Consider the following 25,815-nt stretch of genomic DNA (forward strand, 5'->3'; position numbering starts at 1 on the left):
ACACACAATGTGCATGTCATTTACAGGGACAATAAAGGTAAGTGGGACTTGCAGGTGGGTTTATTAGCCCCATGCTGCTTGTATGGAGGGGTTGGGCTATGGCAACGCAGGCCCAAGACAGGCTCATGCCCAAGAGCCCAGGCATGCCTAGCACCGGCCCTGCCAACATAGATGCAGACTGGGATAAGGTCTCTACTTAAAAGGCATGTTGAAAAAGGAAAGTCTTCAGTAGGTGCCCAAAAGATAACAGAGATGGCACCTGTCTAGTATTTAAGGGGAAGGCCAGACTAGTGAGAGGAGCAGCCAGGGAAGAGTCCCAAGAGCCAGACAGGTAGGCCTGGAGGGCCAATGGCGAGTGGTCACAAGCCACCCAATGCCTATGAGAAGCCTGGAAGCAGAACCTTCATGCCTAGTGTAGCATGGTTTAGGGTGCTCTCAATTCACACAGAGAGGCAATGAGATCTATCACTGGGTGTCCCAGTGCCAGAGCTGAGTTACAGGCAGCATTGATTGGAAACTGGGAACCATGAGCCATTCAAACTGGAGAATCAAAGCCAGAGAACAACCCAAGAGCCAGAGTCATAAAAGAGTGCCATTGCCCAAACTCCCAGCTCTTCATATTAAGGAGAGTCAGTGGCCAACCTGGGTAGGCAGAGGCACCAACCTGTAGCCCTGATGACTCAACACAGGAGGCAGCCATGCCCAGAGATAGGGGCTCCTAGTTCCAGTCCAGGCAATACCTGGCAGCCATAGAATGCTCCACAGGGTTTCCTCAACAGGCAAGTTGATAAGAAAAAAATTCAGTGAAGGTTACAAGCATGTTTTTGAGGAATCTGGAAACATAAATGTGTGGTTCAGTGGACAGTGTGTTGGACTTAGAATGGGGGAAATCCTCACTCAGCCATGAATCTGACTTGGGTCAGCTTAACCTGTCTGATAGGTTAGTTGTGAGGATGGAATTGGGGATAGGGATGTGCCTTGTCTTGAGTTCCTTGAGGATGGGAAAAAGTATCTCTCTCTCTCTCTCTCTCTCTCTCCCTCCCTCCCTCCCTCCCTCCCTCCCTCCATCCATCCGTCTATCTGTCTGTCTGTCCACAGACTAGAAGGAGTTTCTTAACACTGTTCCTTCAGTGCTGTAGGCAAAACTGAATTTGATGGCTGGCCTTGGTGGCCAAGCTAGAATTATAGTTCTCCAGTCACCCATGAAGCCCTGGTCAATGGTGTTCTTTGTAAAATAAAAGATAAAAAATAGTTGACCTTCAAAAAAGCATGCACCCACACTTTTACTGCAAAAGAGTCCAGTTGCAGCCCTTCATTAAGTCATCTTTAAGGTGCAGTCTCTATCCCCTTGAAGTCAATGTTGCAAAGCAGCCACTGGTTTTAATAGCTCTGGATTCCACCTCTTAATCTATTTGTTTTGCAGCATTATATCGCCAATGTACTGGAAACCTCCTTAACTTACTGAGTTACCTGTGATTACTGAGCAAATAATTATTCTCAAGATCTTTTCAGTGGTTATGCACAAAATACTGCAGTGCAGCTTGAACAAGTGATGAGGCTTTTAAACCTTAAGAGTTCTTCAAACTGAATGGTGGTTTCAAGGCCAAAGGGAACTGGCAACTTTAAGGAGATGCCAGCAGAATGACATTTGAAAATTGGTTGCTTTTGCTAGTTGCAAATTTATATTAATTGAAAACAGCTGGTTTGTTGTGACATTGTCTAGGGTGAGAATTGTAAATGTAAAGCACTTTGCTTAGTTGAAAATCATTTAAAATGATTAACAACAAAGAAGAATATTAGGCTATATCTAGGGATAGGGGAGATATTTGATTCAGTTTGCATTTAAAGCCAAATCTATCAAATTTACACTTTCTGAAACACTATGAGGACCGAAACACGGCCATCTTTAGAAATTCACACTTTTTTCAATGCAATTCTCCAACCAAACAGTTTACAGAAATGCATATATTAGAAAATGTGTATAGAAATGAATCTGTTAATGAAAATAACATACAAAAATGCATTATATTAGGAGAAATGGCTCAAAAAGATGAGTACATTAGTCAAAACTGCATACAAAAATGTGTTTATTAGAAGAAATTCACACTAAAATGCTGGAGAATCTTCTTAAGGTTTTTTTTAAAAAAAAAACCCTGCAGATTGCTGAAGAAAATACAGAGAACTGAAATTAAGAGTGGGAAAAGGAGAAATTGAGAGAACCAAAATTGACAGATCTCTCCATCCCTAGTTGTATCCAATGAAGGCAGCTCGCACAACGGATCTCTGACACTTCCCCTCTTCCCCCTACAGCCTGCTGTACCCACAAAAATCCTCTGCAGAAGGTTGGGCGACCTACTGAACATTGTGATCTATGTCATTTAGGGTTGCAATGGAAGGAGGGAATCACCCCAAATGGGACTGAGATTCCAACACATGGTGCCACTTCCTTGCTTCTGAAGGTCTCAGTGGAAGCTCCCACCTGGCAACCTCAGGGGAGGCCAAAGATGAGGGCAGTAAATGCTTCCAGGATAATCCTGGCACAATAGGAACAATATGCTATTTTTTTTCCTGATTTTACACTTGAACGTGATTTAATGTGACACACCTCTTGATTCTGATCTTTGACACGACATCTATGTTTTTGTAGAACCCACCCTACTCTTGTCACTATTATTTCTTTTAAACTGTTTTTATGTTGTATTTTAAATTGTTGTGACTCACCCTGGGACCTTGGGGTGAAGGGCAGGTAAATAGTAGTAGCTGTAGTAATTCTACCACTACTATTTATTTATTTATTATTTGGTTTATATCCCACCCTTCCTCCCAGCAGGAGCCCAGGGCGGCAAACAAAAACACTTTAAAATATCATAAAAACAGACTTTAAAATACATTAAAACATTAAAACAGTCTGTGTCTGTGTTGGAATTGCTTGTTAATATGTTTTTAACCCTGTTTAAAAAATATGTTTTAAATCTTTTAAAAATGTTTTAAAGCTTTTTCTAAAAATGTTTTTAAGATGTTTTGTTTTAATATATTTTAAAGTCTGTTTTTATGATTTTTAAAGTGTTTTTAGTGCTTTTGTTTGCCGCCCTGGGCTCCTGCTGGGAGGAAAGGTGGGTTAGAAATACATACATACATACATACATACATAAATAAATCATTTGAAATTATGATTTGAGGTATACACATTCATCAGCTGATAGATCTCTCACATCACTTAATGGCTTGAAGCTGGGTTTCTGGTTTGCTTTTTCTGAGAAGCCTGGATTGTGTAGTGATGAGAAAATTGTCTGTATTGTTTGAGCTTTGTTGCCTGTGTTGCACTTCCTGGCCCTGCCACTGCTGTCACAACCCCTGCCTCCTGCCATTCACATGTTGGGGTTGAAGGTCTGGAGCTTGCTCTTTGTACAGTTTGCTTCTAAATCTCACAGGGAACCTGTGACAGCAGAGGGTGGGGCCGACAGGGGGATGTGATGTGGGAGATGGGGTTAGCAGGCATCTCTCTCTCTCTCTCTCTCTCTCTCTGTGTGTGTGTGTGCGTGTGTGTGTGTGATTTTGATTGCATGGAGAGGAACAACTGAAGGCGGCTTCTGTGAAATGCTATGTAAGCCAATGAAGCTCCTGCAGAGCCAAAGAAACTAAAATGAGGGCTTCCCATAGCTCAATGGTAGAGCACATGCACATGGTTTTAGGTTCACCCCCAGCTTTAGAAAGAGTCTCCAGCAGCAGGGTTGAGAAAGATCTCTCATTGAGGCCTTCCTGAAAGCTTTTGCCAGTCCAAATAGCCATTAATTAATTAGATAAAGCAATGATTGAACTAGGAACAAGGGGTCACTGTGCTACTTAATATGTGTTTTGATTGCAGTAGCATGCCTGCAGTACAGTGTGGCTTGTGTTACTAGGAATGGATGATGAAACAGTGTGCATATGAGCAAGAGTGAGATCTGCTTGAACGACGTGATACCCATTCCATTGTTAGTCCCCAGTTTCTACTACATGTATTGGACGGCTATGAGGAAGGATATTTGTGTTAAGCAGAGTTCCCATCTATTAGACAGAGATAGCATGTCGAGAATGGGTTGGTAGCTGTAACTGTAGGGCAGAAGCAGAGAACTGGTGACAAGAACAGGAGATAGGCTACTGATTGCTGGGTTCAGGACCAAGGCCAGCAACAAAGCATCCTACAACACTGTTTCAACACAAATTAGCTGGAGCTCTTAATTGTAGGAAAGGTACTTAGGAAGCAACCATCCTTGAAAGGAGGCTTTAAGGCATATGCTGTGACAGCATTGACAGGTCTCTTGATATGTCCTTTTGTTGCCTCGTGGTATGGCACTATGGTAGAGGGTGTGTATCAGAGGGGATGCCCAAAGAGAAGGAACTATTAGCATCTGGCAATGTACTGTAAAAGTATCCTCAGCTATTGATAGAAGGCATAAAAGTTGCTGTGGTTGGAGATTGTTCTCATCTTCAGTGGAGAAGGGACTTCCCTGTAATTGCATCCCACGCAGGACGAGGCTGGGTGTTTCATCAGTTTTGCCCCATTGTACAATCCGTGCTTCTCTGAAATAGCATGTTGTCCATTATACTTTTTTTTTTAAAAAGTATTACTCACATGTGTTGAATTGCAGCCTGCCAGTTGAAGACAGTGGAGAAGGTGGTTCCAATGTTAGTGGAGCAGTGAATCTGTTCTGGGTTTTAGTCTGAACTTTCAAGGAGCTGTCCAAATTCTAGGACTGCTCCTTGAATGTTCAGACTAAAACCCGGAGTGGATTCACTGCCCCAGTGACATTGGAACGCCCCATCTCCTCTGGTTGAAGACCAATGAAACAAAGCAAGATAGATATATTTAAGATAAGTAATATTTGGGATAATGTTTTAATTTTGGAGGTGGGCAGGATACTTTCCAAAATAAGTGCAGCAGGGTTACTTCTCTATAATACTCCATGCATTAAAGGGAAGCCTTTTCATACTCGTAGTGTCATGGTTTGTCAATCTATGTTCCATTTCCATCTATCATAAAGCACAAGGGATATGCTCATCCTTTGGAGGCAAATGAAGCTAAAGTCATGTCAGGTGTGACCCGTATTATAGTTTGACGTGCAGTGATATTAAACACAGCACCTGACGTGGTTACATACTTCTGGCTGGCTTTACTATTGACATTTTAATGAGGAATAGGGTTTATTAATTAATTTTTCCCCAGGATATTACATATTTACTCAGTGGGTATGCATATGAAATTATGAAAGCCTTAGCAACAACTTTTTCTTTTTAATCACAAAGCTTGTTCACTGTGAGCAAAGGAAAGAGATCTTCAGGTGATTTAGGAGAAATCTGTGCTTTTTTAGACTGTGGGCTGTAGTTTACAATGGGTGTCACAAAATGCCTTCTTGGAAGAGATAAATATTTCCCTCTAATACCATATCATCACCTCCCACTGTGTGGGAGACTAGGGGTGGGGTGGAATTACAACATGAATGATGGTTCCTCACTGTGCTCTCTTGCGAGTTTGCTGCAGGGGTTAAGCACCAAATGATTACAGCTACATACTGCTTGAAGGTGCCAGAAAGAAAAACCTTACCAGAAAAGGGCAGAAGAAAAATCTGGGTTAATAACTAATAGAAGAATCAAATGTGAACTGGGACAATCTCCTCTATGACTTTTGGATTTAGTAAGAAAGTACTGTGACAGTACAACTCTGTGAAAGTAAACTCTCCTCTTCTTCTCTCTCTCTCTTTATGTGTGTGTGTGTGTACATGTGTGTGTGTGTGTGAATTTTAAAAATATTAATACATGTCAGCCATCACTAGGGTTACAACCCTAAGTACCCTTGCAGCATAATCTTAAGCATGTTCACTCAACAGTAAGTTTACTTTGTTCATTTACTTCCAGGCAGGCGTGCATAGGCTTGTAGGCTGTTGCTGTCCAGATGTTGCTGGATTCCAAGTCTTGTCATCCTTGGCCATTGGCCATGCAGGGTGAAGCAGATGGAAATTGGAGCCCACATCTAGAGGGCTGCACATGGGCTACCCCGGCTTATGGTGTTAACAGAGAGTCTCACTGAACTCTGCAAGACTCACTTCTGAGCAAGCATGTGTCTTTCTAGAATTTATCATCACCCCAAGACCTTGGTGACAATGGAAATGGACTGCCTTCAAGTCGATCCTGACTCATGGTGACCCTACGAATAGGGTTTTCATGGTAAGCGGTATTCTGAGGTGGTTTACCATTGAGGCTGAGAGGCAGTGAATGGCCCAAGGTCACCCAGTGAGCTTCATGGCTATGTGGGGATTTGAACCCTGGTCTCCCAGGTCGTAGTCCAACACTCATAGTTCAACTCTCTAACCACTACACAATTTAGGCAATTAAATTAATTGTGCGATCTGAGACTCGACATAAATTTATATCCCTTCCTTCAATCCAGATTCCAAAAGCGACTCACTACATTATCTTGTAGAATACAAACGAATAAAAACATGACAAATTCAGTTAACAAACTAATTGAAAAATATACAGAACCAATAATAGAGCTGGTGGCTGAACTTAAACAGGTGCTAGTCTATGTCCCAAAGGCCTAATGAAAAAGAAGCTTCTTCATAGCTGTTCTAAAGGAAGCTATAGGAAGGGAACTCCGTAAATGGGAGTCAGCACTGGGGGAATTAAACTATTTGCTTTGTGTTTTTATCAGTAATTTTAATTATTTTTATGTATTAATATGTGCTTTATGTCACCTTGAGTGCCATTGTGACAGAGTGAGGACTGATGAAGTTTGAGAAAGAAATAATATATATATATTTATCAAATCAACCTTTTCTGGCAATTTATTCTATTTCAATAATGAATGTGAGAAACTCCCTTGACTTTTTTCTTTCTAGCCTTATCAAAATACTTCTAGCCTCCCTTGAAATTTCCCATATGTTTGGCCCACAGAGGAACCTGAAGGTTGGCTTTGGATTTCACTTTTGGCAAAACTGAACTTCTGCCAAGATATGTGTGGAATCTTCCAGAGAAATCTGAGTTGCCTTACTGAAATTCTTTTGGCTTTCCTCAGATTTCATCTGGGGAGGAATCCTCAAATTCACTCTTAATTTAGCTTTAGGTGAAATTTGCAAGGCACCTCTGCTTTTAATGTTTAGGTCTCCTGCAATCTAAGATTAGAACTCATGAGCTTCTGTCTCCTGCATTTATTCAGCTGCTACTAAGCAAAGCTACACGAGTGTCCTCGGTTTCATTTTTTTGCATCACTCTAGTCTTCCTCTTCTTTCCCCCTTTCCATGTCTTTTACCATTTTATTTCCCTTCTCCAGTTAAACAGTTTAAGAGTTAGACAAATTAACTGTGATTTTTATTTTAATAGCAGTAATTTACTACCATGGTTTCTTTTTCTGGTAGCTTGAGGTTTCTTGGAGAAAGATAAAGCTTTTCTCCTAGGATTTAAATTGGTGTATTACCTACTTAAATTACTACCTTTGCTTTGCCCACTTATTCCAAGAATAATTAAAAGGACTACTTTAGGCTCAGTGGAGGAATGTGTCCTAATTTCTTAATGTCATTAAGAGGATGGAAGAGTTAAATACAGATTCATTAACTTAAAGCTGATTTGGTTTTATATGAGCTGGTTTGGATGCGACACTAAACTTGGGAAAGGGAACATTTTTCAGCCAAAGGGCCGTATTTCCTCATAGGCAACCTTGTGGGGGCCACATGTCAGTGGTGGGCAGGGCCAGAGACGGTAAGTAGGTGGAGCCACAGATGTGATTCTTAACCTTTGCTCAGTAGATTATGTTCCAGCCACACACTAGTTAAAGGTTTCTATGCTACTTCTACTGCATGCAATAGGAATGATCAGAGTTAAAGGAAAAAACACCTGAGGAGGCTGCCAGTAAGCAGAGGTGTAGTCATCTGGGGTTGCGGATGTGTGTGAGTCATAGACACATTACTTTTTTGGGAGCAGGGTCTCAGCCTGGTCCCTGTGGATGAGCTAATCAGCATGAAAAGGGAATGTGTTAGCTACTGAGAAGAGTCGTCCTTTCATGCAAATTGGAGCCAATTAGAGTGAAAGGAGGTGAGTCAGCTACTGAGAAGACTCTTCTCAGTAGCTAACCCACAGCCTCCCCTTTCATGCTAATTGACTGCTAGGGACACCTGTTGAAGTAGAGTTTAGAATCACAAGAGAACAGGGAGGGTAAGGGAGACGAGGGAAAGTGGAAAGGAGTTGTAAGTGTGCGGTGTGGCATGCCTATCATGGATTTGCCACTGCACTACTGCTGGTAACGGTGTGTCCTGGGGAGAGGGCATGGCTCAGAAAGAGTCCTGAGAGCTGTACAGAGGGGGGGGGCTGCATTTGCCTCTGAGCCTGAGGGTCCCCACCCATGGGCTAAACCATAGTTTAGCATTCCAAGAATGAACTGCGCAGGGGTGCAGTCCAGGGTCTCAGGGGGTCTTAGACCCCTTACTTTTTTGGAAGCCAGGTCTCAGCAGCATCCCTGTGTCTCCAGCATCCTATGAGCCATCAGTATGAAAAGAGAGTATGTCAGCCACTGAAAAGAGTCTTCTAACTTGCTTCTTTGTAGTTTCCTGCTGATTGGAGCCCATCAGAGTGAAAGGAATTCCTATTAGTTCCTACTTCAAAAAGCTGTGGAGAGTGAGAATTTTGTAACTTCAGAAGAGACGGTGAATCTTGATGATAGCATCCCATCTACATCATCAAGTAGTTTGGTAGCAGCAGAAGATAAGCATGTAGACACTGGACTCAGTAATTCAAGCAATATATCTGACAGTGAGAAAGGAGAGTCAAATGATGACAGTGACAGAGAAGCAGAAACCAGTATTCAAGCTGGCCAGATTATTTTATAATTGTAGAAGGGGGCATGGCTGTGATGGGTGGTGGCTGTGACTATTGTGAAGCGACCCTGCTCTTCTGAATTTGCCACTACACTACTAGCAGTGAGCCTTGGGCTTGTGCCTCCCCTTCCCTTCCAGCATGGCTGCAAGGAAGAGCTATTATAATCTACTGGGGAATAAAAGGTAAGAGTTGTAGATGCTTTTACAGAGTGTACTGCTGTTGCAGGAATTTCTGATTCCATCTTTCCTATTCCACTCTGCTCTCAATCCAGCATGTTTTGAAAGCAGCCATGTGAACCATAGCCATTTGATATCGCGTTAACGCTTCAATAACAGCATCCTAGGCCTGCTTGATGGGGCTTAAATGTTGAATATCCCTACAGTGAAAGGACATTTTCTGCTAGGTTTCCAGAAACCAGTGAGATTATGATTAATCTTAAAGGTTTTTTGGGGGGGAAGAGAGGGGGGGAAGAGAGAGGAAAAATAATTAAACCATCTGTGGAATAGAAAGCTTCTGTTGTGAGTCACTGAGCGATGAGACAGCAATCTGAGCCATTGCAACACAATGCTGAAAAGGTCAAAATCTTGCTTTTTTGGAATGAGGTTATAATTCATTCATTAAAAATTTAACACGTGTGCATTTTAGGCTGGGATCACGGTGGGAGATTTTTATATATTTTTTGGCTGTTTCTGTGCAGTGGTGCTCTGGCAATAGATACTGTTATGCCTGCAAAGGAAAAACATGGGCATTTTTGCACACTGCCTTTTACCATTTCCCCCCTAAATTGTATGAGGCCATGAAGTAGAATTTCAAGATTAAGTGATGCTGCACACCTATGGCTCTGCAATATAACATTTAAACAGTAATCAATGCAATTTTTTAAACAGACAATAAAATCTTATAACCAGGATTCTTTTTGAAAGAATCTAAAAGACCCATGGATTGAATTTTCACTTGAGAATCCCGTCGGAATGTAGGAAGCTGCCTTACACTGAGTCAGCTCAACAGTCCATCTAGCTCTGTATTGTCTTCACTGACTGCCAGCAGCTCTCCAGGGTTTCAAGCAGGAGTGTCTCCCAGCCCTACCTGGACATGCCAGGGATTGAACCTGGGACCTTCTGCATGCAAGGCAGATGATCTACCACTGAGCTACGGCCCTTTCCTCCTCATCTTAGAGAAAGAACCTGCTTGTAATCCTAACACTGCAATTCATGTTTACTCAGAAGTAAATCTCACTGTAGGAACATAGGAAGCTGTCTTATTCTATGCTGGACTATTATTCCATCTAGTCAAGTATTACCTACTCTGACTAGCAGCACCTCACCTCTGGCAGAAAGAGGTATTTTTCGTCATCTCCTACCTGATCCCTTTAACTGGAGCTGCCAGCAGCAAGAAATTGAGCCTTTAGTGTAATTGGTCCAGTCCTGTGGAATGCTCTGCCAATAGAGGTTCAACAAACACCTTCTGTTTTAAATTTTAAACGTCTGTTGAACACTTTTCTATGCTACCAGGCTTATGCGGGCCATTGAGAAGACATCTTTCTGTAATAGTTAGTCAATGATTTCTGATTTTAAATTTTGACATGGTTTTATTGTATATGTGTCTATGTGAATATATATAGGCTGTATTATATATATAGGCTGATGGCAGTTGTAGTTCAGCAACATCTGGAGAGCCAAACATTTCTCACACCTGATATACATATTATAAAACATAGACTAAAACTTCAGATGTAGAAGCATTAGAATAGCATCCATGGTGCAAAGGCCTCCTGAAACAAAACCATTTTAACCTGGCATCTGAGACCTAGCAGGGAGGGTGCCTGTCTGATTTGCAATCAGAGGTCATTCCATAGAGTTGGGCCTACTGAAGACATGAGTTGTGTTTCTGACCTATGGAGGACAACTGATAGTCTCCTTCAGATGATCTTAGGGATTGTCTTGAAACATATGGATATTTATTTTCTTTTACAAATGAAATTGAACCTCAGTGATGCCAAAACACTGTAAACTCTCAAGGCATTTATGGCAGAGGGTGTTCAGCCCCACAGATTTTCTCCCAGTGCTTAATGTCAGTGTGCTGAACCGGTGCCTGGCTGTGACAATGGTCTGGATGAAGGCTTATAAACTGAGGCTCAATCCAGACAAGACTGAGATGCTGCTAGTGGGTGGTTCTTCTGACTGGATGGTGGATGTCCAACCTGTCCTGGATGGGGTTGCACTCCCCTTGAAGGAGCAGGTTTGTAGCTTAGGGGTTCTCCTAGAACCATCTCTGTCACTTGAGGCTCAGGTAGCCTCAGTGGCATGGAGTGCCTTGTACCATCTTTGGTTGGTGGCCCAGCAATGCCCCTATCTGGACAGGGATAACTGGCTTCAGTTGTCCATGCTCTGGTAATCTCCAAGTTAGATTACTGCAATGCGCTCTACATGGGGCTGCCTTTGAAGGTGGTTCGGAAACTGCAGCTTGTGTAAAACGCAGCAGCCAGATTGGTAACAGGGACCAGACAGTTCGAACATATAAAACCGATTCTGGCCCACTTGCATTGGCTGCCTGTATGTTTCCGAGCTCAATTCAAGGTGCTGGTTTTAACCTATAAAGCCTTACACGGCTTAGGACCACAATACCTGATGGACCACCTCTTCTGACACGAACCCACCCGTACACTACGCTCAACATCTAAGGCCCTCCTCAGGGTGCCTACTCGGAGGGAAGCTGGGAATCTGGCAACAAGAGAGAGGGCCTTCTCAGTGGTGGCCCTCAAATTATGGAATGATCTCCTTGACGAGATGTCCCTGGCACCAACACTGTTATATTTTCGGCACCAGGTCAAGACTCCTCCCAGGCATTTTAGCATGTGTTTTTAAACTGCTTTTTTAAAATGTGTTTTTAAATTTGTATATTTGTTTTTAATGTTTTTAATTGTTGTAAACTGCCCAGAGAGCTTTGGCTATGGGGCGGTATACAAATGCAATAAATAAATAAATAAATAAATAAATAATGTGAGCTAGGACAAGTCAGTTAAAAGTCCCAGTTAGGGGGCTCATCTGGATGCTGTAGGTGGTACAGGAGAGCTGTGAGGCCATGTCTGAACCAGCTAGCTAACATCACCTCAGCAGGTTTTTCCTATTATTAATCACTGTTAAGCAGCAATAAAACCTCTCAGAGAAAGTTCTGGAAAATAAAACTCAGTATCATAATGCTGTTAAACAAATCATTGGTGTGTCTGCATTTGGAATACTGTTTATGGGTCTGGTCACCTCACCTCAAAAAAATATTGAAGAGTTGGGAAAGGTTCAGAAAAGGGCAACCAGAATGATCAAGGGGATGGAGCAACTCCTCTATGAGGAAAGGTTGCAGCATTTGGGACTTTTTGGTTTAGACAAAAGGTAAGTAAGAGGTGGCATGATAGAAGTGTATAAAATGTTGTATGGCATGGAGAAAGTGGACAGAGAAAAGTTTTTCTCCCTCTTTCATAAGACTAGAACTTGTGGACTGAATGCTAGAAGATTCAGGGCACATAAACTGAAGTATTTCTTCAGGCAGCGCATGGTTAAACTGTGGAAGTCATTTTGGATGGCTTTAAAAGATGGTGTTAAAAGAGTATTAGACAAATACATGGAGGATAAGGCTATCAGTGGCTACTAGCCATGATGGCTATGCTTTGCCTCCATGGTCTGAAGCAGTATGCTTCTGAATACCAGTTGCTGGAAACTGCAGGTGGGGAGAGTGCTCTTACACTCAAGTCCTGCTTGTGGGCTTCCCTTAGACATCTGGTTGGCCACTGTGAAAACAGAATGCTGGACTTGATGGGCCATTGGATTGTTCTAGCAGGCTCTTCTTTTTATGTTCTTGAAATTTCAAGCTCCAATATCTTCATGTTTTTACTTCAGTGCAGGAAAGGTAGCTACATAATTGATTAGACGTGATGTGCCATATGATGCAAGGCTTTCCAAGGCCTGCCTGGCTGCCATTTTGAATGTGAATGTTTTTCTACCCTTTAGTGTAGTAAGTTTTGTTTCTTTTTTTCCTCTTTGGAGGCCACATCCTCTCACACTTTTTCTAGGAACATAAAAAGTTGGACAGTGGAAACAGCGGATAAGAGAAAAATCAACTCATTTGAAATGTGGTATTAGAGGAGAGCTTTGCGCATCCCTTGGATTGCAAAAAAGACAAATAACTGAGTGTCAGAACAAATTAAACCAGAATTATCACTAGAAACTAAAATGATAAAACTGAGGTTATCATACTTTGGACACATCATGAGAAGACATGATTCACTAGAAAAGACAATAATGCTGGGAAAAACAGAAGGGAGTAGAAAAAGAGGAAGGCCAAACAAGAGATGGATTGATTCCGTAAAGGAAGCCACAGACCTGAACTTACAAGATCTGAACAGGGTGGTTCATGACAGATGCTCTTGGAGGTCACTGATTCATAGGGTTACCATAAGTCATCATCATTCATTGGCGATCACTTATGGCCGAGTAAGATTGTCTTCCAAGATAAGGTCTTTAGCGGTGGGTCCGTAAGTGAATGTGGAGGCCAATTCTGGATCCACACAGCCTCCCACAGTGAGGACATAGGTTTACAGATGGAAGATGGTCACGATGAGGATTTGCTTGACGTTCCTTCCGCTTAGCTCGTTTGTCCCTTTCACCCTGTACTCATGCTTCTTCAAAGTCCATAGCACCTTTGATAATGGCCGACCTCCAATTGGGACGCTCATGGGCCAAGGCTTCCCAGTTCTCGATGCTTATGTTACTTTTTTTAAGATTAGCTTTGAGAACATCTTTAAACCTCTTTTGCTGTCCACCAATATTCCGTTTTCCATCCTTAAGTTGGGAGTAAAGTAGCTGCTTTGGAAGACGGTGATCAGGCATTCGAACAACATGGCCGGTCCAGCGAAGTTGATGTTGGAGAATCATTGTTTCAACACTGGTGGTCTTTGCTTCTTCCAATACACTAACATTAGTCCACCTATCTTGACTTGAAGGCACATAACAACAACAACAAGAGCCCTGCTGGAGGAGACCAACTGGCCTATTAGTCCAGCATTCAGTTCATGAAGTAGCCAACTAGATGCCCCTGGGAAGCCCAGAAGCAGGACATGAGTGCTATTGCACTCTCCTGCTCCTGCTCTCTAGCAACTGGTATTCAGAGGCGTGCTACCTTTTGATGCTGGAGGCAATGTAATATGACTAGTAGCAACTGATAGCCTTATCCTGCACGCATCTATGACTTGTTGTCATCAGTGTTTCTCTTGAGCATAATGCAAAGCTTCAAGATTCAAGGCTATTCCAGTTCCCTTTCATAAGTTGTGGGGGGTGATAATGCTACTAACTGAGCTGGAGTTCCATGTTCATATTCTGCATCATGGGAAAAGTCCTTCAGTTTTTTGGGGGGAGAAAAAAGCTCACTTGGACCCTAAAACCTGAATTTCCATATAGTTCATTTTCTGAGGTTACTGTATATCTCTATTACTACCAAGCCAATACAACCAGCTCCAACAGATGCAATTTATGTATAAACTCTTAAATATTGAAATAATTCCACATCCAAAGTAGATTGCAGTTGTCCACTCTGCTGTTCTTTGAATTGCAGGTATTTATGAGCCGCCATTTCTTACACTACTGCAGTGAACCTACCCTGGATGTGAAGATTGCCTTTTGTCAGGTGTGTGTTCCTTACAGGTAAAACAAGGTACAGTATATACTTGTACTTTCATATTTTACGGTCAGTATTATAGTAGATTCAGCAGTAGCAATAACTCACAGAAAAACTGGATGGAGTCTCCAGTATAAAATATGAATATGTTCTACATATATAAGCTGTCCAGAAGATCTGCGAACTGAAAGGCTGTAGGATATGACAGAAGCCCTGCCATGCCAGCTGAATTCCAGATATGCCGCCACTGTGGCAGTTATGCCAGATACATTGGCAGAGCATTGTGCTGCTGCTGCTGCTCCACTGGTCTAGATGTGCTGATGGAACAGTGCCTCCTTCCACATGATCCTGCCTGCCCACTATTGTCGTTCATAGGCCACATCCACACCATACATTCAAAGCTCACACGTCCCCCAAAGAATCCTGGGAACTGTAGTTTGTTAAGGTTGCTGGTTGTAGCTCTGTGAGTGTTAAACTACAGTTCCCAGGATTCTTAGGAGGAAGCAATGACTGTTAAAGTGGTATATACGTGCTTTGGAAGGACTTGAAGGGCATATCCATCTTCTTGTGATACAATAAAAATTGGCAGTTAGCATTAATAGAAAAACTTTAAAAAAAAGAGAGATTGCAAAAGGTAGAAAGCAAAAGGACACATTTGTCACAGAATGGTGGAGTTTTATTTCCTAAATTAAAGAGGGAGATAACAATATAAAGGTTCCCAAGGCTGTCCGCAATCTAGGTGAATAATTCTTTTTTTTTGGTACTATATCCCTTTTCTTTTTATCTAGGTGTGGAAAAAATGTATTTTTTGAAATACTTTTGTGGCTTCTCAGTACACAGTCAAAATATTCTTCATTTCCTGTTTTTGTACCTTGCTGTTTGGTTGTCATGTTATACCTAAACTAAAAATAACAATAAATTAAATGTATGGTGTAGTGTGACCTGAGTCCCTACTGTGCTTCCATCACCCTTGAAAGTACAGCTTGAGTCTACATGGGACATGTAGTCTTTTCATTTCTGGCAGCTAGATTATGGAAATCTCTATTGCTTGGATCCTTCTCTGCCAATATTTTGATGTCTTGTAAAGGGTATTGTTTCATTGTGCCTTTAGTATGGATTAGTTCTTGCCATAATTTTTGCCTTTGCTTGTGCTGCTCATACAGTTGTTATGATGCCAAAATTTGATATACATAGTTTCTGTTTTGTTTCTTTACATATTTGTTTGTTGACAGAAATTTTTAATTGCTTTAAGCCATGTTCAGGACCTTTTAGATGGAAAAGCGACCCATGTAATTAATTTTTCTAATTTGCATTTATTCAGTAGTTCCTCTCACAATTAATGCACAAATGACATTTTACTGAGAAGTTGGGTTGGGGGAGTCACAATCCCACAATTTCCAAAGAATCAGCTATCCATTTCTGTGGGAGCTTGAGGTTTGCAGGGAAAGCAAGAGTCCAAATCAAGTAGAGGACCTTGGACATACATACAGCATACAGGACCTTGGACAGCTCCAAGCAGCTTCAGGAAATGTCTCTGCAGGAAGCTGTATGTAGGCTTACTGTAGAAATTGCTTTGAGGCACTTGAGTGCAGAAATGTGACTAATAAATATGATAAATAATAATAATAGGCTGAGATGTGGTGGGTCTCTCTTCCTGGAAGAGCCAGCTAATTAAAGGGCCCACATCTTATTTTTTCATCTTTGGCTTCTGTAAGGATGGGGAGATACAGGTACTGTAAGAGACTCATCCTCTGAGTCAGAGGATGAAGGGAGGGCTGTGTTCAGCCAGGAGGGCCCTGAATAAGGTACTGATGGTTCTCCCCGTGAGGAAGTGGCCTAAATCTTTTCCTTATCCACAACAAACTGAAAGGTCCCTGGATTGTGGGTCATGACATTACCCAGCATGTCGACTTTCGCATAGTATTGTGTAAATAACCTCTGCTTCTTTGCTACAAGAGGACTTTTTGTTATTTTCTGCCTGTTTGTCTCTCCCTCCATACATTTTAATTTACTTTAAAACAGAGGGTTTCCATGTTGATACCGCAAGTTCCTGACAGCCTGCTGAAGAGGCTGTTCATGCAATTGGCAAGAGTGGTAGAGCATCGCCCTTGCATGCAGAAGGTCCCAGGTTCCATCCCTGGTGTCTCCACGTAGGGCTGGGAGAGACTCCCTGTAGGAAATCCTAGAGACCCACTGCCAATGCTAAGTTAGTGTAGATAATACTGAGGTAGACAGACCAATGGTAGCTTCCTATTACTTCCTAATATTGCTAAATAGTAGTAAAGTTACAGATACTGTGTTCTTCAGCACTGAGGGCCTATTCACACGGGAGCTTAAAATCATAGTAAATACTCACCATATGCCATTGCGATAGATTTTCAAAGTTTACACATGTCCTACCTTCCTGCCTTTCAATCCACTGTTTTTCACATTCACGTTCATTTGGAAGGATTAGTATCACTATTTCCTTGGCTAGAGCGACAGGAAGTGCCTTCTTAATCAGCAGGAAACAATGGAATTCTCCCATTGAGAGTTTTGTGGGTGGAGCAAACATCGTAGCAAAGCACCCACATGACAGGAAGGGAGTGAAGCAGACACTTTTTTCCTTCTCTTTTCGCATTTTCTGCCAGTTTCTTTCATTCGGATTTTAAGGGAACAGCAGCGGGAAGCCCTCGATTTGCCTCCTACGTCATGTAAATGGTGTGAATTAAATGGGGGTGCAGGCGCTGCCCAACTCGCATTATATCTCCATGTGAACCAGCCCTGAGTGTTACAACATGGAAACCGTATTTGCTGGTCGGCCTGTATGTGGGAGCTATAATTTGAAGTAGCCCTAACATAGCTATTCTTCTGAAGATAAATTGCCCTTGAGAAAAGACATCCTAATCGATTAAACTCTGGAGACTGAAGTTCAATAAGGTAAGCAGTTAAGGAAAGAGGATTAAGTTGTTCAGCCCTTAGTTTTACTGGTTAGGCAAGGGGTTACCTGTTAGCATGCATACGTGTTTAGCTCAGCAACAACACCTCTGTGAAGAGTATTTTCCATTATCAAAGTGAAATTGGATATTGCTGTTTGTTTTTATATGCAGTGAACAACATAGCACCTTTCAGTCTCCTCATCAATTTTTGTAGTTTGATGCAAAGCCAGTAAACCTAGCTTTCACAGTGGCATCTCAAGATGTGATAATAATTTAATACCTTACCAGGTATAGGTAACAGAAAGGTGAAAAAAAATCAAAATGCAGATAGTAAGTGCCCCAAAGTAGGTATTTCATATGGGGCAAGAGAGGGGTGTTTTAAAATCAGTATCAAGTGCTGTGGGTTAAAGTTATTACATTTTGCTGTATATTTCTTGTCCTTTCAAATTTGGGATGACTGTAAATCATGCAGTCATAATGCTTCATTACTTGTATGATACTTGGTTCAGTGGATAAAATGTGTGAGACACAGATTAAAATCCCTTCTCCACTCTGAAGGTTACTTGGTAGCCTTGGACAAGTTAATATCCCACAGACTGATATACTTTGCATTATGAAGCATAAAGGATGATTACTTAGATGTGCACATTATGGGTTACCATTTGAAGTGCCTGCCCATGCTAAAAACTGTTCTGCAACTTGAAATCTAGCACAATAGGAAGAAGACTGAACTACAAGCAACTTCTCTACGGGTGCTTACTTACACCTGCAGGAAGAATATAGCTCATATTCAGATTCCCAGATAGTGTGCATCTCAAAGGTGGTACAGAACTGAAGGACTAGTTCAGACTTTTAGCTTAATTTAGGGATGGATGCACCAACCCAACTCCATTCCAGCCCAGTTCCATATTGTCTGTCCTGTTTCCATGTGGATTTTTTAAAAGGAAAAATCCTAAAAAAATTCACATGGGAAAAAATGGGATGGAATAGATTTGGGACTTTAAAAAATACTTATGAAGATAGTTCAAGGATTTCCTCTCTCTAGCCTGCCATTAGTAGATGGCCGAGGGTTGTCTCTCTGTCTCTTGTCTTCTCTAGTTATTTTTAAAAAGTAGTTATTATTTTGTTTCCCTCCCTTCCTCCCAAAGGAGCCCAGGGTGGCAAACATCAAAATGTTTAAACAATAAAATTTAAAATAAAATAAAAACATATATTGACAACATTTCAAAACAATTTAAGCCATCTAAAAACATTTAGATCATCTAAAAACATTGAAAAGCAACCACATACCCTTACAGTTACTACTTTCACAGTTGCCATGGCCAGTATCTCTCAGCCATGAAAGGCCTGGGTAAATGGGAATGTCTTTACATTTCTCCTGAAAGTCAGTAATGAGGGAGACAGATCAGAGCTTGGAAGATTACTTTAAAAAAGTAATAAATTACAGTTACAGTTACATGGCCCAAAAAAAGCAGTAATTACCATTACAATTGCTCTGAAAGTAACTGATTACTTTACTTTTTCTCAAAAGTAATCACTACAGTTACATTTCAGTTACTTTAAAAAAAAATGCCTACAAGGTGCTGGCCTTGGCTGCTGCACATCTAAGTAGCCTAAAACAACATTAAAAATAAACACACACATACAGAGGTAGTAGAATAATTCTTTTTATCCATAAGATAGCAATGGTTGGCTCTCCACTGGTAAGGGAGGTGAGGAGGGAGGCAGAGGCCACAACTCAGATCTTTGCACATCAAATCAAGTGCAACCCTCCCCCCTCAGCCAGCCAGCATAATCTCTCTCACTTAACCACCTCCTGGATCCTGCCCTGCCACCAACTAAGGGACACTTACCCAAGCAAACATTTTCCCTGAGATGCAAAAAAGTTAAAATACTGCAAATGCAGCACAGTAGCCAGAGACACGTTGTCATCTTTCACCTCCACAGTTCTTTATCTCCATTCTGCTTCTTCCTCCTTCTCCTCCTTTATCCATGTTCTTGCCCTCTGGCTTCTTTTTCCATCCACTCCATTTTTTAAAACAGTTGTTTTCTCCACTCCACCCCGTCTCACTCTCCACCTCCTCCCTTGTCCCCTCCTACCCACCCACAGATCATGACAATAATAAAAGTTAAAGAGGAAAGCACAAAAGCAGGACTACAGCTGAACGTCAAGAAGACTAAAATAATGACAACAAAAGATTTATGTAATTTTAAAGTTGACAATGAGGACTTTGAACTTGTCAAGGATTACCAATACCTCGACACAGTCATTAGTCAAAATGGAGTCAATAGTGAAGAAATCAGAAGAAGGCTAGGACTGGGGAGCGCAGCTATGAAAGAACTAGAAAAGGTTCTCAAATGCAAAGATGTATCACAGAACACCAAAGTCAGGATCATTCAGACCATGATATTCCCGATCTCTACGTATGGATGTGAAAGTTGGACAGTGAAAAAAGAGGATAAGAGAAAAATCAACTCATTTGAAATGTGGTGCTGGAGGAGAGCTTTGCGCATACCATGGACTGCGAAAAAGTCAAATAATTGGGTGTTAGAACATATTAAACCAGAACTATCACTAGAAGCTAAAATGATGAAACTGAGGTTATCATACTTTGGACACATACTGAGAAGACAGGATTCACTAGAAAAGACAATAATGCTGGGGAAAACAGAAGGGAGCAGAAAAAGAGGAAAGCCAAACAAGAGATGGATTGATTCCATAAAGAAAGCCACAGAGACCTGAACTGACATGATCTGAACAGGGTGGTGCATGACATGCTCTTGGAGGTCACTGATTCATAGGGTTGCCATAAGTTGTAATCAACGAAGGCACATAACAACAAACATATTTAAGGGGAGGGAATTCCAAAGGGTAGGCGCCACTACACTTAAGATCCATTTCCTATGTTGTGTGGAACAGATCTCCTGATAAGATGGTATCTGCAGGAGGCCCTCACCTGCAAAGTGCAGTGATCGACTGGGTATATAAGGGATAAGATGGTCTGTCAGGTATCCTGGTCCTAAGCTGTATAGGGCTTTGTACACCACAACTAGAACCTTAACCTTAGCCCAGTAGCAAATAGGCAGCCAGTGCAATTCTTTCAGTAGTGGAGTGACATGTTGGTGACACCCTGCTCCAGTGAGCAGTCTCGCTGCTGCATTTTGCACCAGGTGCAGCTTCCAAACCAACGTCAAGGGTAGCCCCACATAGAGTGCATTACGGTAATCCAATCTGGAGGTTATCAGTGCATGGACAACAGTGGTCAGGCTATCCCTGTCCAGAAACTGCCACAGCTGTCTTACCATCCAAAGCTGGTAAAAGGCACTGCTAGCAATGGAGGTCACCTGGGCCTCTAGTGACAAAGATGGATCCAGGAGTACCCCCAGACTATGACCTGCTGTTTCATAGGGAGTACAACCCCATCCAAAGCAGGCAACTGACCAATTATCCAAACTTGGGAACCACAAATCCACAGCGTCTCTGTCTGGGTTCAGACTTAGTTGATTTGCCCTCAACCAGCCCACCACAGAGTCCAGGAACTAGTCCAGGCCTTGCACAGCCTCTCCTGATTCAGATGTTAAAGAGAAATAGAGCTGGGTATCATCAGCGTACTGCTGACACCTTGCCCCAAAACTCCTGATGACCGCTGCTTCATATAAATGTTAAACAGTATGGGGGACAAGATGGTACCTTTATGGTCCTCAAGGATGGCTGACGGTCAACCCATACAGTATGGTGGAGAATATAGCTGCAGGCATTGCCTCAAGAAATAAAAAGAATGTCTGCAGACCTGGTCAGTTACTATCTGAGTATGAGGAGAAGCTGTTTTCTGACAGGAATGGGCACCAGCTGGAGGCCCAGATTGGCTTTGTGAGAGAACTAAGAAGGCTGCTGCACTGGTTTCCTTTGGTGACAGATCCTCAAGTGAGAAGTGGGTGCAATGTCTGCCCACTTCTAGTTTACCATGATGAGCCAAGAGGTATTCATTTCATACTAGAAAAGATGGCTGAAGCCTCCTGATAACCCCAGCAGCAATGGGTGTGTCTGGCCCCTTATTTGACATTTGGTGTACATGCTGTATTACCTGCACATGCATCAGATTATTATAATCAAGTCTGGGGAATTCTGGATTGGCACAATACCTTAAGAAATATATTCCACCCAACTGGCAAACAGCCCCCCACCTCAGATAACAAACCCAAAAGTCTATATTCTGCCTACCCCTCTCCATGTATGTATGAATCATTTTCCAGTTTTTTAACGGATTCCAAATGCAGAATTTGTATTTTCTGCCTGCAGAACTTGTTTTAGTCTTGGGTACATAGCAAAGCTGCTTTAAACTGAGTCAGGCCACTGGTCCATCTAGCTCAGTGTTATGTGTCCTGACTCGTAGTGGATCTCCAGGTTCTCAGATATGGGTGTTTCCTAGCCCTATCTAAAAATTCAGGGACTGAACCTGACATATTTTGCATGCAAACCAAACGCTCTTGCCATTGAGCTAGAACCCTTCCCCAGTCACAACAGCTGTGCTCTTTCAGGCAGCATTCCAATCTCGATATAATTTGTTGATTGTAAGTTGCTTAGGATTCACTATTGTGAAGAAGAGCGACTAATACATTTAATTAAATAAATAATAACAGCCAGGGAGTTCCACTGAATTTATTCCATCTGAATAAGCACACAGAGGATTGCACTGTTAGTGCAATATTCTAAGCTTTGTAGATGTAACAAAAAGAAAAGCTGAACACTGCTCCAGTAGTTTGTATTTTTGCAAAATGTTGAGCTTCTTTATTCAGCCAAATAGTGATGCTGCAGTGTTCTGTTGATAGTTTTCAGGAGGTTTCAATCAGGAATAAAGTGCCCCACAGGGGCAACAACTTATCCTGAAAGAGATCTCTGTAAACTGACTAAAGACTGTGGTTAATGTTTTCTTCAAGCTTGCACCTTTCAATTGCTTATTTTGGGGGATAATCTATAGGGGTTTGCTGTCACAACTGTGAACGGAGAACAGGACCTCAGATGTGTCCAGCTCTGTTCTGCAGCAGCACGTTGCAGGGGAATATTGATAACAGAGAGGCTGCCTTGCAAGGCAGTTGAATCACTTCCCAGGAAAACTGGCATTGCATGAATTAATAAAAATGGAGAGTTGTAGTTTCATACCGACTTTGTTTCTCCCCCCTCCCTTATGAATCACTTCTTTTGCACAACAACCACCTCGAGTTGACAATGAAATGCATGTGGTAGATTTAAAGGAATTGGAAGAGGCTCTTTTAAGAGTGAGAAAAGTCTATTAATGGCACCATTACACTTTCTTATTTTTCTGGAAAGGCCAAAGAGAGCACATGCTGCATCGTAAGAAGTGAATCTTGTGCAATATTCAAACAGACTACCAGGAGGGAACAGGAGGCCAGTCCTGGGGGAGGGGGGAACACCATTTAGGTTTGGGCTGCTGTCCAGGTATTTTAAGTCTGCTTTCCATAGGCTGAACTTCATTTTACACAAGAAGGAAACCACTTCTAGATGCAACCCTTACATAGTGCTTCTCAAACAGGAACCCGTACAATACGCCTGGGACAGAGAAATTATCTGTGCTTTACACATGAAAGGAGCTTGCAAGGCTTGTAGCTCAGTCATGACCAGGTTTCCTGAGGTGGTAAACTAGTTTAGGACTTACTTCCAAAGACAGTATGTAGCCTTAAAAACTGAAGGTAGCAGTGAAAGCTGATCCACACATCAGAGGAGGCAGCGACAGATGAGGGAGAGCCAGCGACAGGCAGCGGCGGGGGAGAGCCAGCGACAGGTGGCGGCGGGGAGGGAGAGCCAGCGACAGGCAGCGGCGGCGGGGGGGGGACAGCCAGCGACAGGCGGTGGCGGGGAGGGAGAGCCAGCAACAGGCGGCGGTGGGGAGGGAGAGCCAGCAACAGGCGGCGGCAGAGGCAGCGACAGGCGGGAAGGGGGCGACAGGACGAGCGCACACACACACACCATCATCACTAACCTCAGCTCTTCTGCTTCTGCCTTCTTTCTTGCCCTCCGGTGCGATCTGGCTCTCCACTTCCTCCCTCGTGCCTCCTAATACAGAGCAGGAGGGAAGAGCAACACTGCAGAAGCCTAGTGCGAGGCACATGTCTTTTTTCCACCAATCACAGGAGCAGACTGCCCCTGTTTCCCCCCCCGCGTAACGTCCAAATGTAACGCGGGAAACGTTATAGTTACAGCTAAAAAGTAATAAAATTACCACTCGTTCTCTTACAAGCAAAATGTAACAAAGTTACCCATTCGTTACGAAAAAAGGAACAAATTACAAGTAACTCGTTATTTTTAACGAGTTACTTCCAAGCTCTGAGACAGATGCACCTCACCAGGAAGGGCATTCCCCAAAGGGGGAACCACCACCAAGAAGCTATAGCCACGTAGATGTACAGCTACCTAGCATGTGTGGCCCCAGCCACTTTGCACACTGAAAACAATGTAGCAGTGGGAGTGCCATTGCTTTCAGGGATATTTGTATGGCAAGAAAACATAGCTGCACTTATAGCATCATTAGATAGCCATGTTTTTCCCCCCATACAAATTTCCCAGAAATTGATGGCACATCATCAAGTTCTGTTGCTCCCAGGGGGCACTGCTCCATTATTTTCAATGAATGCCACGCAGGAGCTCTGTGTGCTAGCTAGCCACTTGCTAGGTGGGTGCAATTACTTTAAACAACAAACAAGAAATAGAGAGTCAGCCCTCTGACCCATCTCATAATAGAATTTCATAAGGGAGATCTAGGAATCCAGCAATGTGCAGGTGCTGAAGCAGAACCCTCCTTGGATCCTCACATTGGTCTAGATGGACTGGACTGGGTGAGTCTAGGTTTGGAAACCCAGTTCACTGGATTCTGCTCCCATCTCTAGTTCAATTGTGCAGTAGCTGTCATTTGCCTTTCAATACCTCTGGATATCCAGTTCAGAGTCTCTCCATGTGGTGGGCTGATTTTAAAAACTGATTTGGAAGTAAAGTTATCTCTGAATTCTCCAAAGTGATTGGAGAATATTGCTTGGGAGGGCCATCTGAGCAATTCTGAGGGAAGCAAAAAGATTTTCAACAAGAGTGGTGATATTTCAGAGAGGCGTCTCTCATCTGTACATATGATGATCACAATGAAAAGTAGATGAATATTTCCTGACCATGTACTTTCTCTGTTCCATGGCATGCAGACGCGACAAATGTTTCTTTAACTCTGAGTGCTTCTTTAACCACTAACTAGAGAAAGACCGGTTGGGCCTGGCTTTTCTGCCCAGACTCCATTAAGATGGAAGAGTCTCACGTAATGTTGCACATTATTCATGTGAAGTGCATTAACTTACCAGGACTCTTCCATGTTACAGTCAGATCTTTCATTTTGCATCCTCTGCATCCGTTCTATCAACATCAGCTTAATGGATATTGAAATGACCGAGGCAATTGCATACATTAATTGTCCAGAGGACTGTGGTAATATGGGTTGGTTTCATTTTCAAAGTTCACGTAATTGATTTTTACATCTGTTGATTAAAAATAACCAGATGTCTGGTGTGCAATCGAATATAAATCTTGTTGGAGGCATTCTAAGGATGGGTATTTGTTTTAAAGAGCTTGTTTGGTTGCAAAAACGATGAGACTGCATGGCTGTTGCAAGGAGAGAGAAGATGGAGAAGTACAATAAAACATACTCTATATATGCTAAACAAGCAAGAAACACCATTATCCAAAGCCTTGATTGCCTGAATCTAGTTATTATATAAAGGGACAGCGTTATTCCTTATTCTCTGTGCCTTCTATAAAAGTTAAAAGCAACAATAGAGGATGTCCAGAGTTTTTTCCACGTTTATGTGGTGTAGTAAATCAGTAACATCCCAGTGTACATCGTCTCCATAGCATTTGTACCACTCTATGGTTCAGAGATGAAGAATCCATATTGCAAATTGGGCATGCTCTTTCAAAGCAATCATAAGTTGTCTTAGGCACAGTTCATGCAAGATGAAAAGGCTGATCTTGATCAGTAAAAGGAAACATCTTAAACATAGTGCTGGGACTCTTCCATTTCCCCCCATAACTGAGAAGTACTTTCAGTCTGCTTATAATTGTCACTGTTATTCCAAAGCTAAAGAAAAGCAATACTAATACTGAAGCAAAATATTGTTTTAATTTTTTAAAAATTAATTGATACTTTTATCCCACTTTCAGGCATATATTTTCTCCCAAAGTGGCTTACATTGATAAAAAAATGAGACACAGGTTCTGCCGTCACACTTATAAAATAATAATTTTTAAAAGACAAGATAAACAAGAGAAGGGGAATGGAAGGGGAAAGCTGTTCCTTGACCATTAAAGAAACAGTGGTAAACAGGCATTTAT

At 42.1% G+C, this 25,815-nt stretch overlaps 1 protein-coding gene across 5 annotated transcripts in view; it reads left to right on the plus strand.

The window, feature by feature from the left end:
- The window catches only part of MAPK10 (mitogen-activated protein kinase 10), a 323,601-nt gene that overhangs the window by 158,289 nt on the left and 139,497 nt on the right, over positions 1 to 25,815 (plus strand). For 4 of the 5 annotated variants that reach the window (XM_061583112.1, XM_061583111.1, XM_061583114.1 and 1 more), the window contains exon 3: positions 14,449 to 14,520. In XM_061583112.1, coding sequence (XP_061439096.1) covers positions 14,455 to 14,520 — 66 coding nt within the window. In that variant the 5' untranslated portion in view covers positions 14,449 to 14,454. Of the gene's footprint in view, positions 1 to 14,448; positions 14,548 to 25,815 lie in introns of those variants that run through there. The other variant, XM_061583113.1, reaches the window with a different exon arrangement.

The sequence above is a fragment of the Rhineura floridana genome, chromosome 9 (assembly GCF_030035675.1).
Source record: "Rhineura floridana isolate rRhiFlo1 chromosome 9, rRhiFlo1.hap2, whole genome shotgun sequence".
NCBI classification, from domain to species: domain Eukaryota; kingdom Metazoa; phylum Chordata; class Lepidosauria; order Squamata; family Rhineuridae; genus Rhineura; species Rhineura floridana.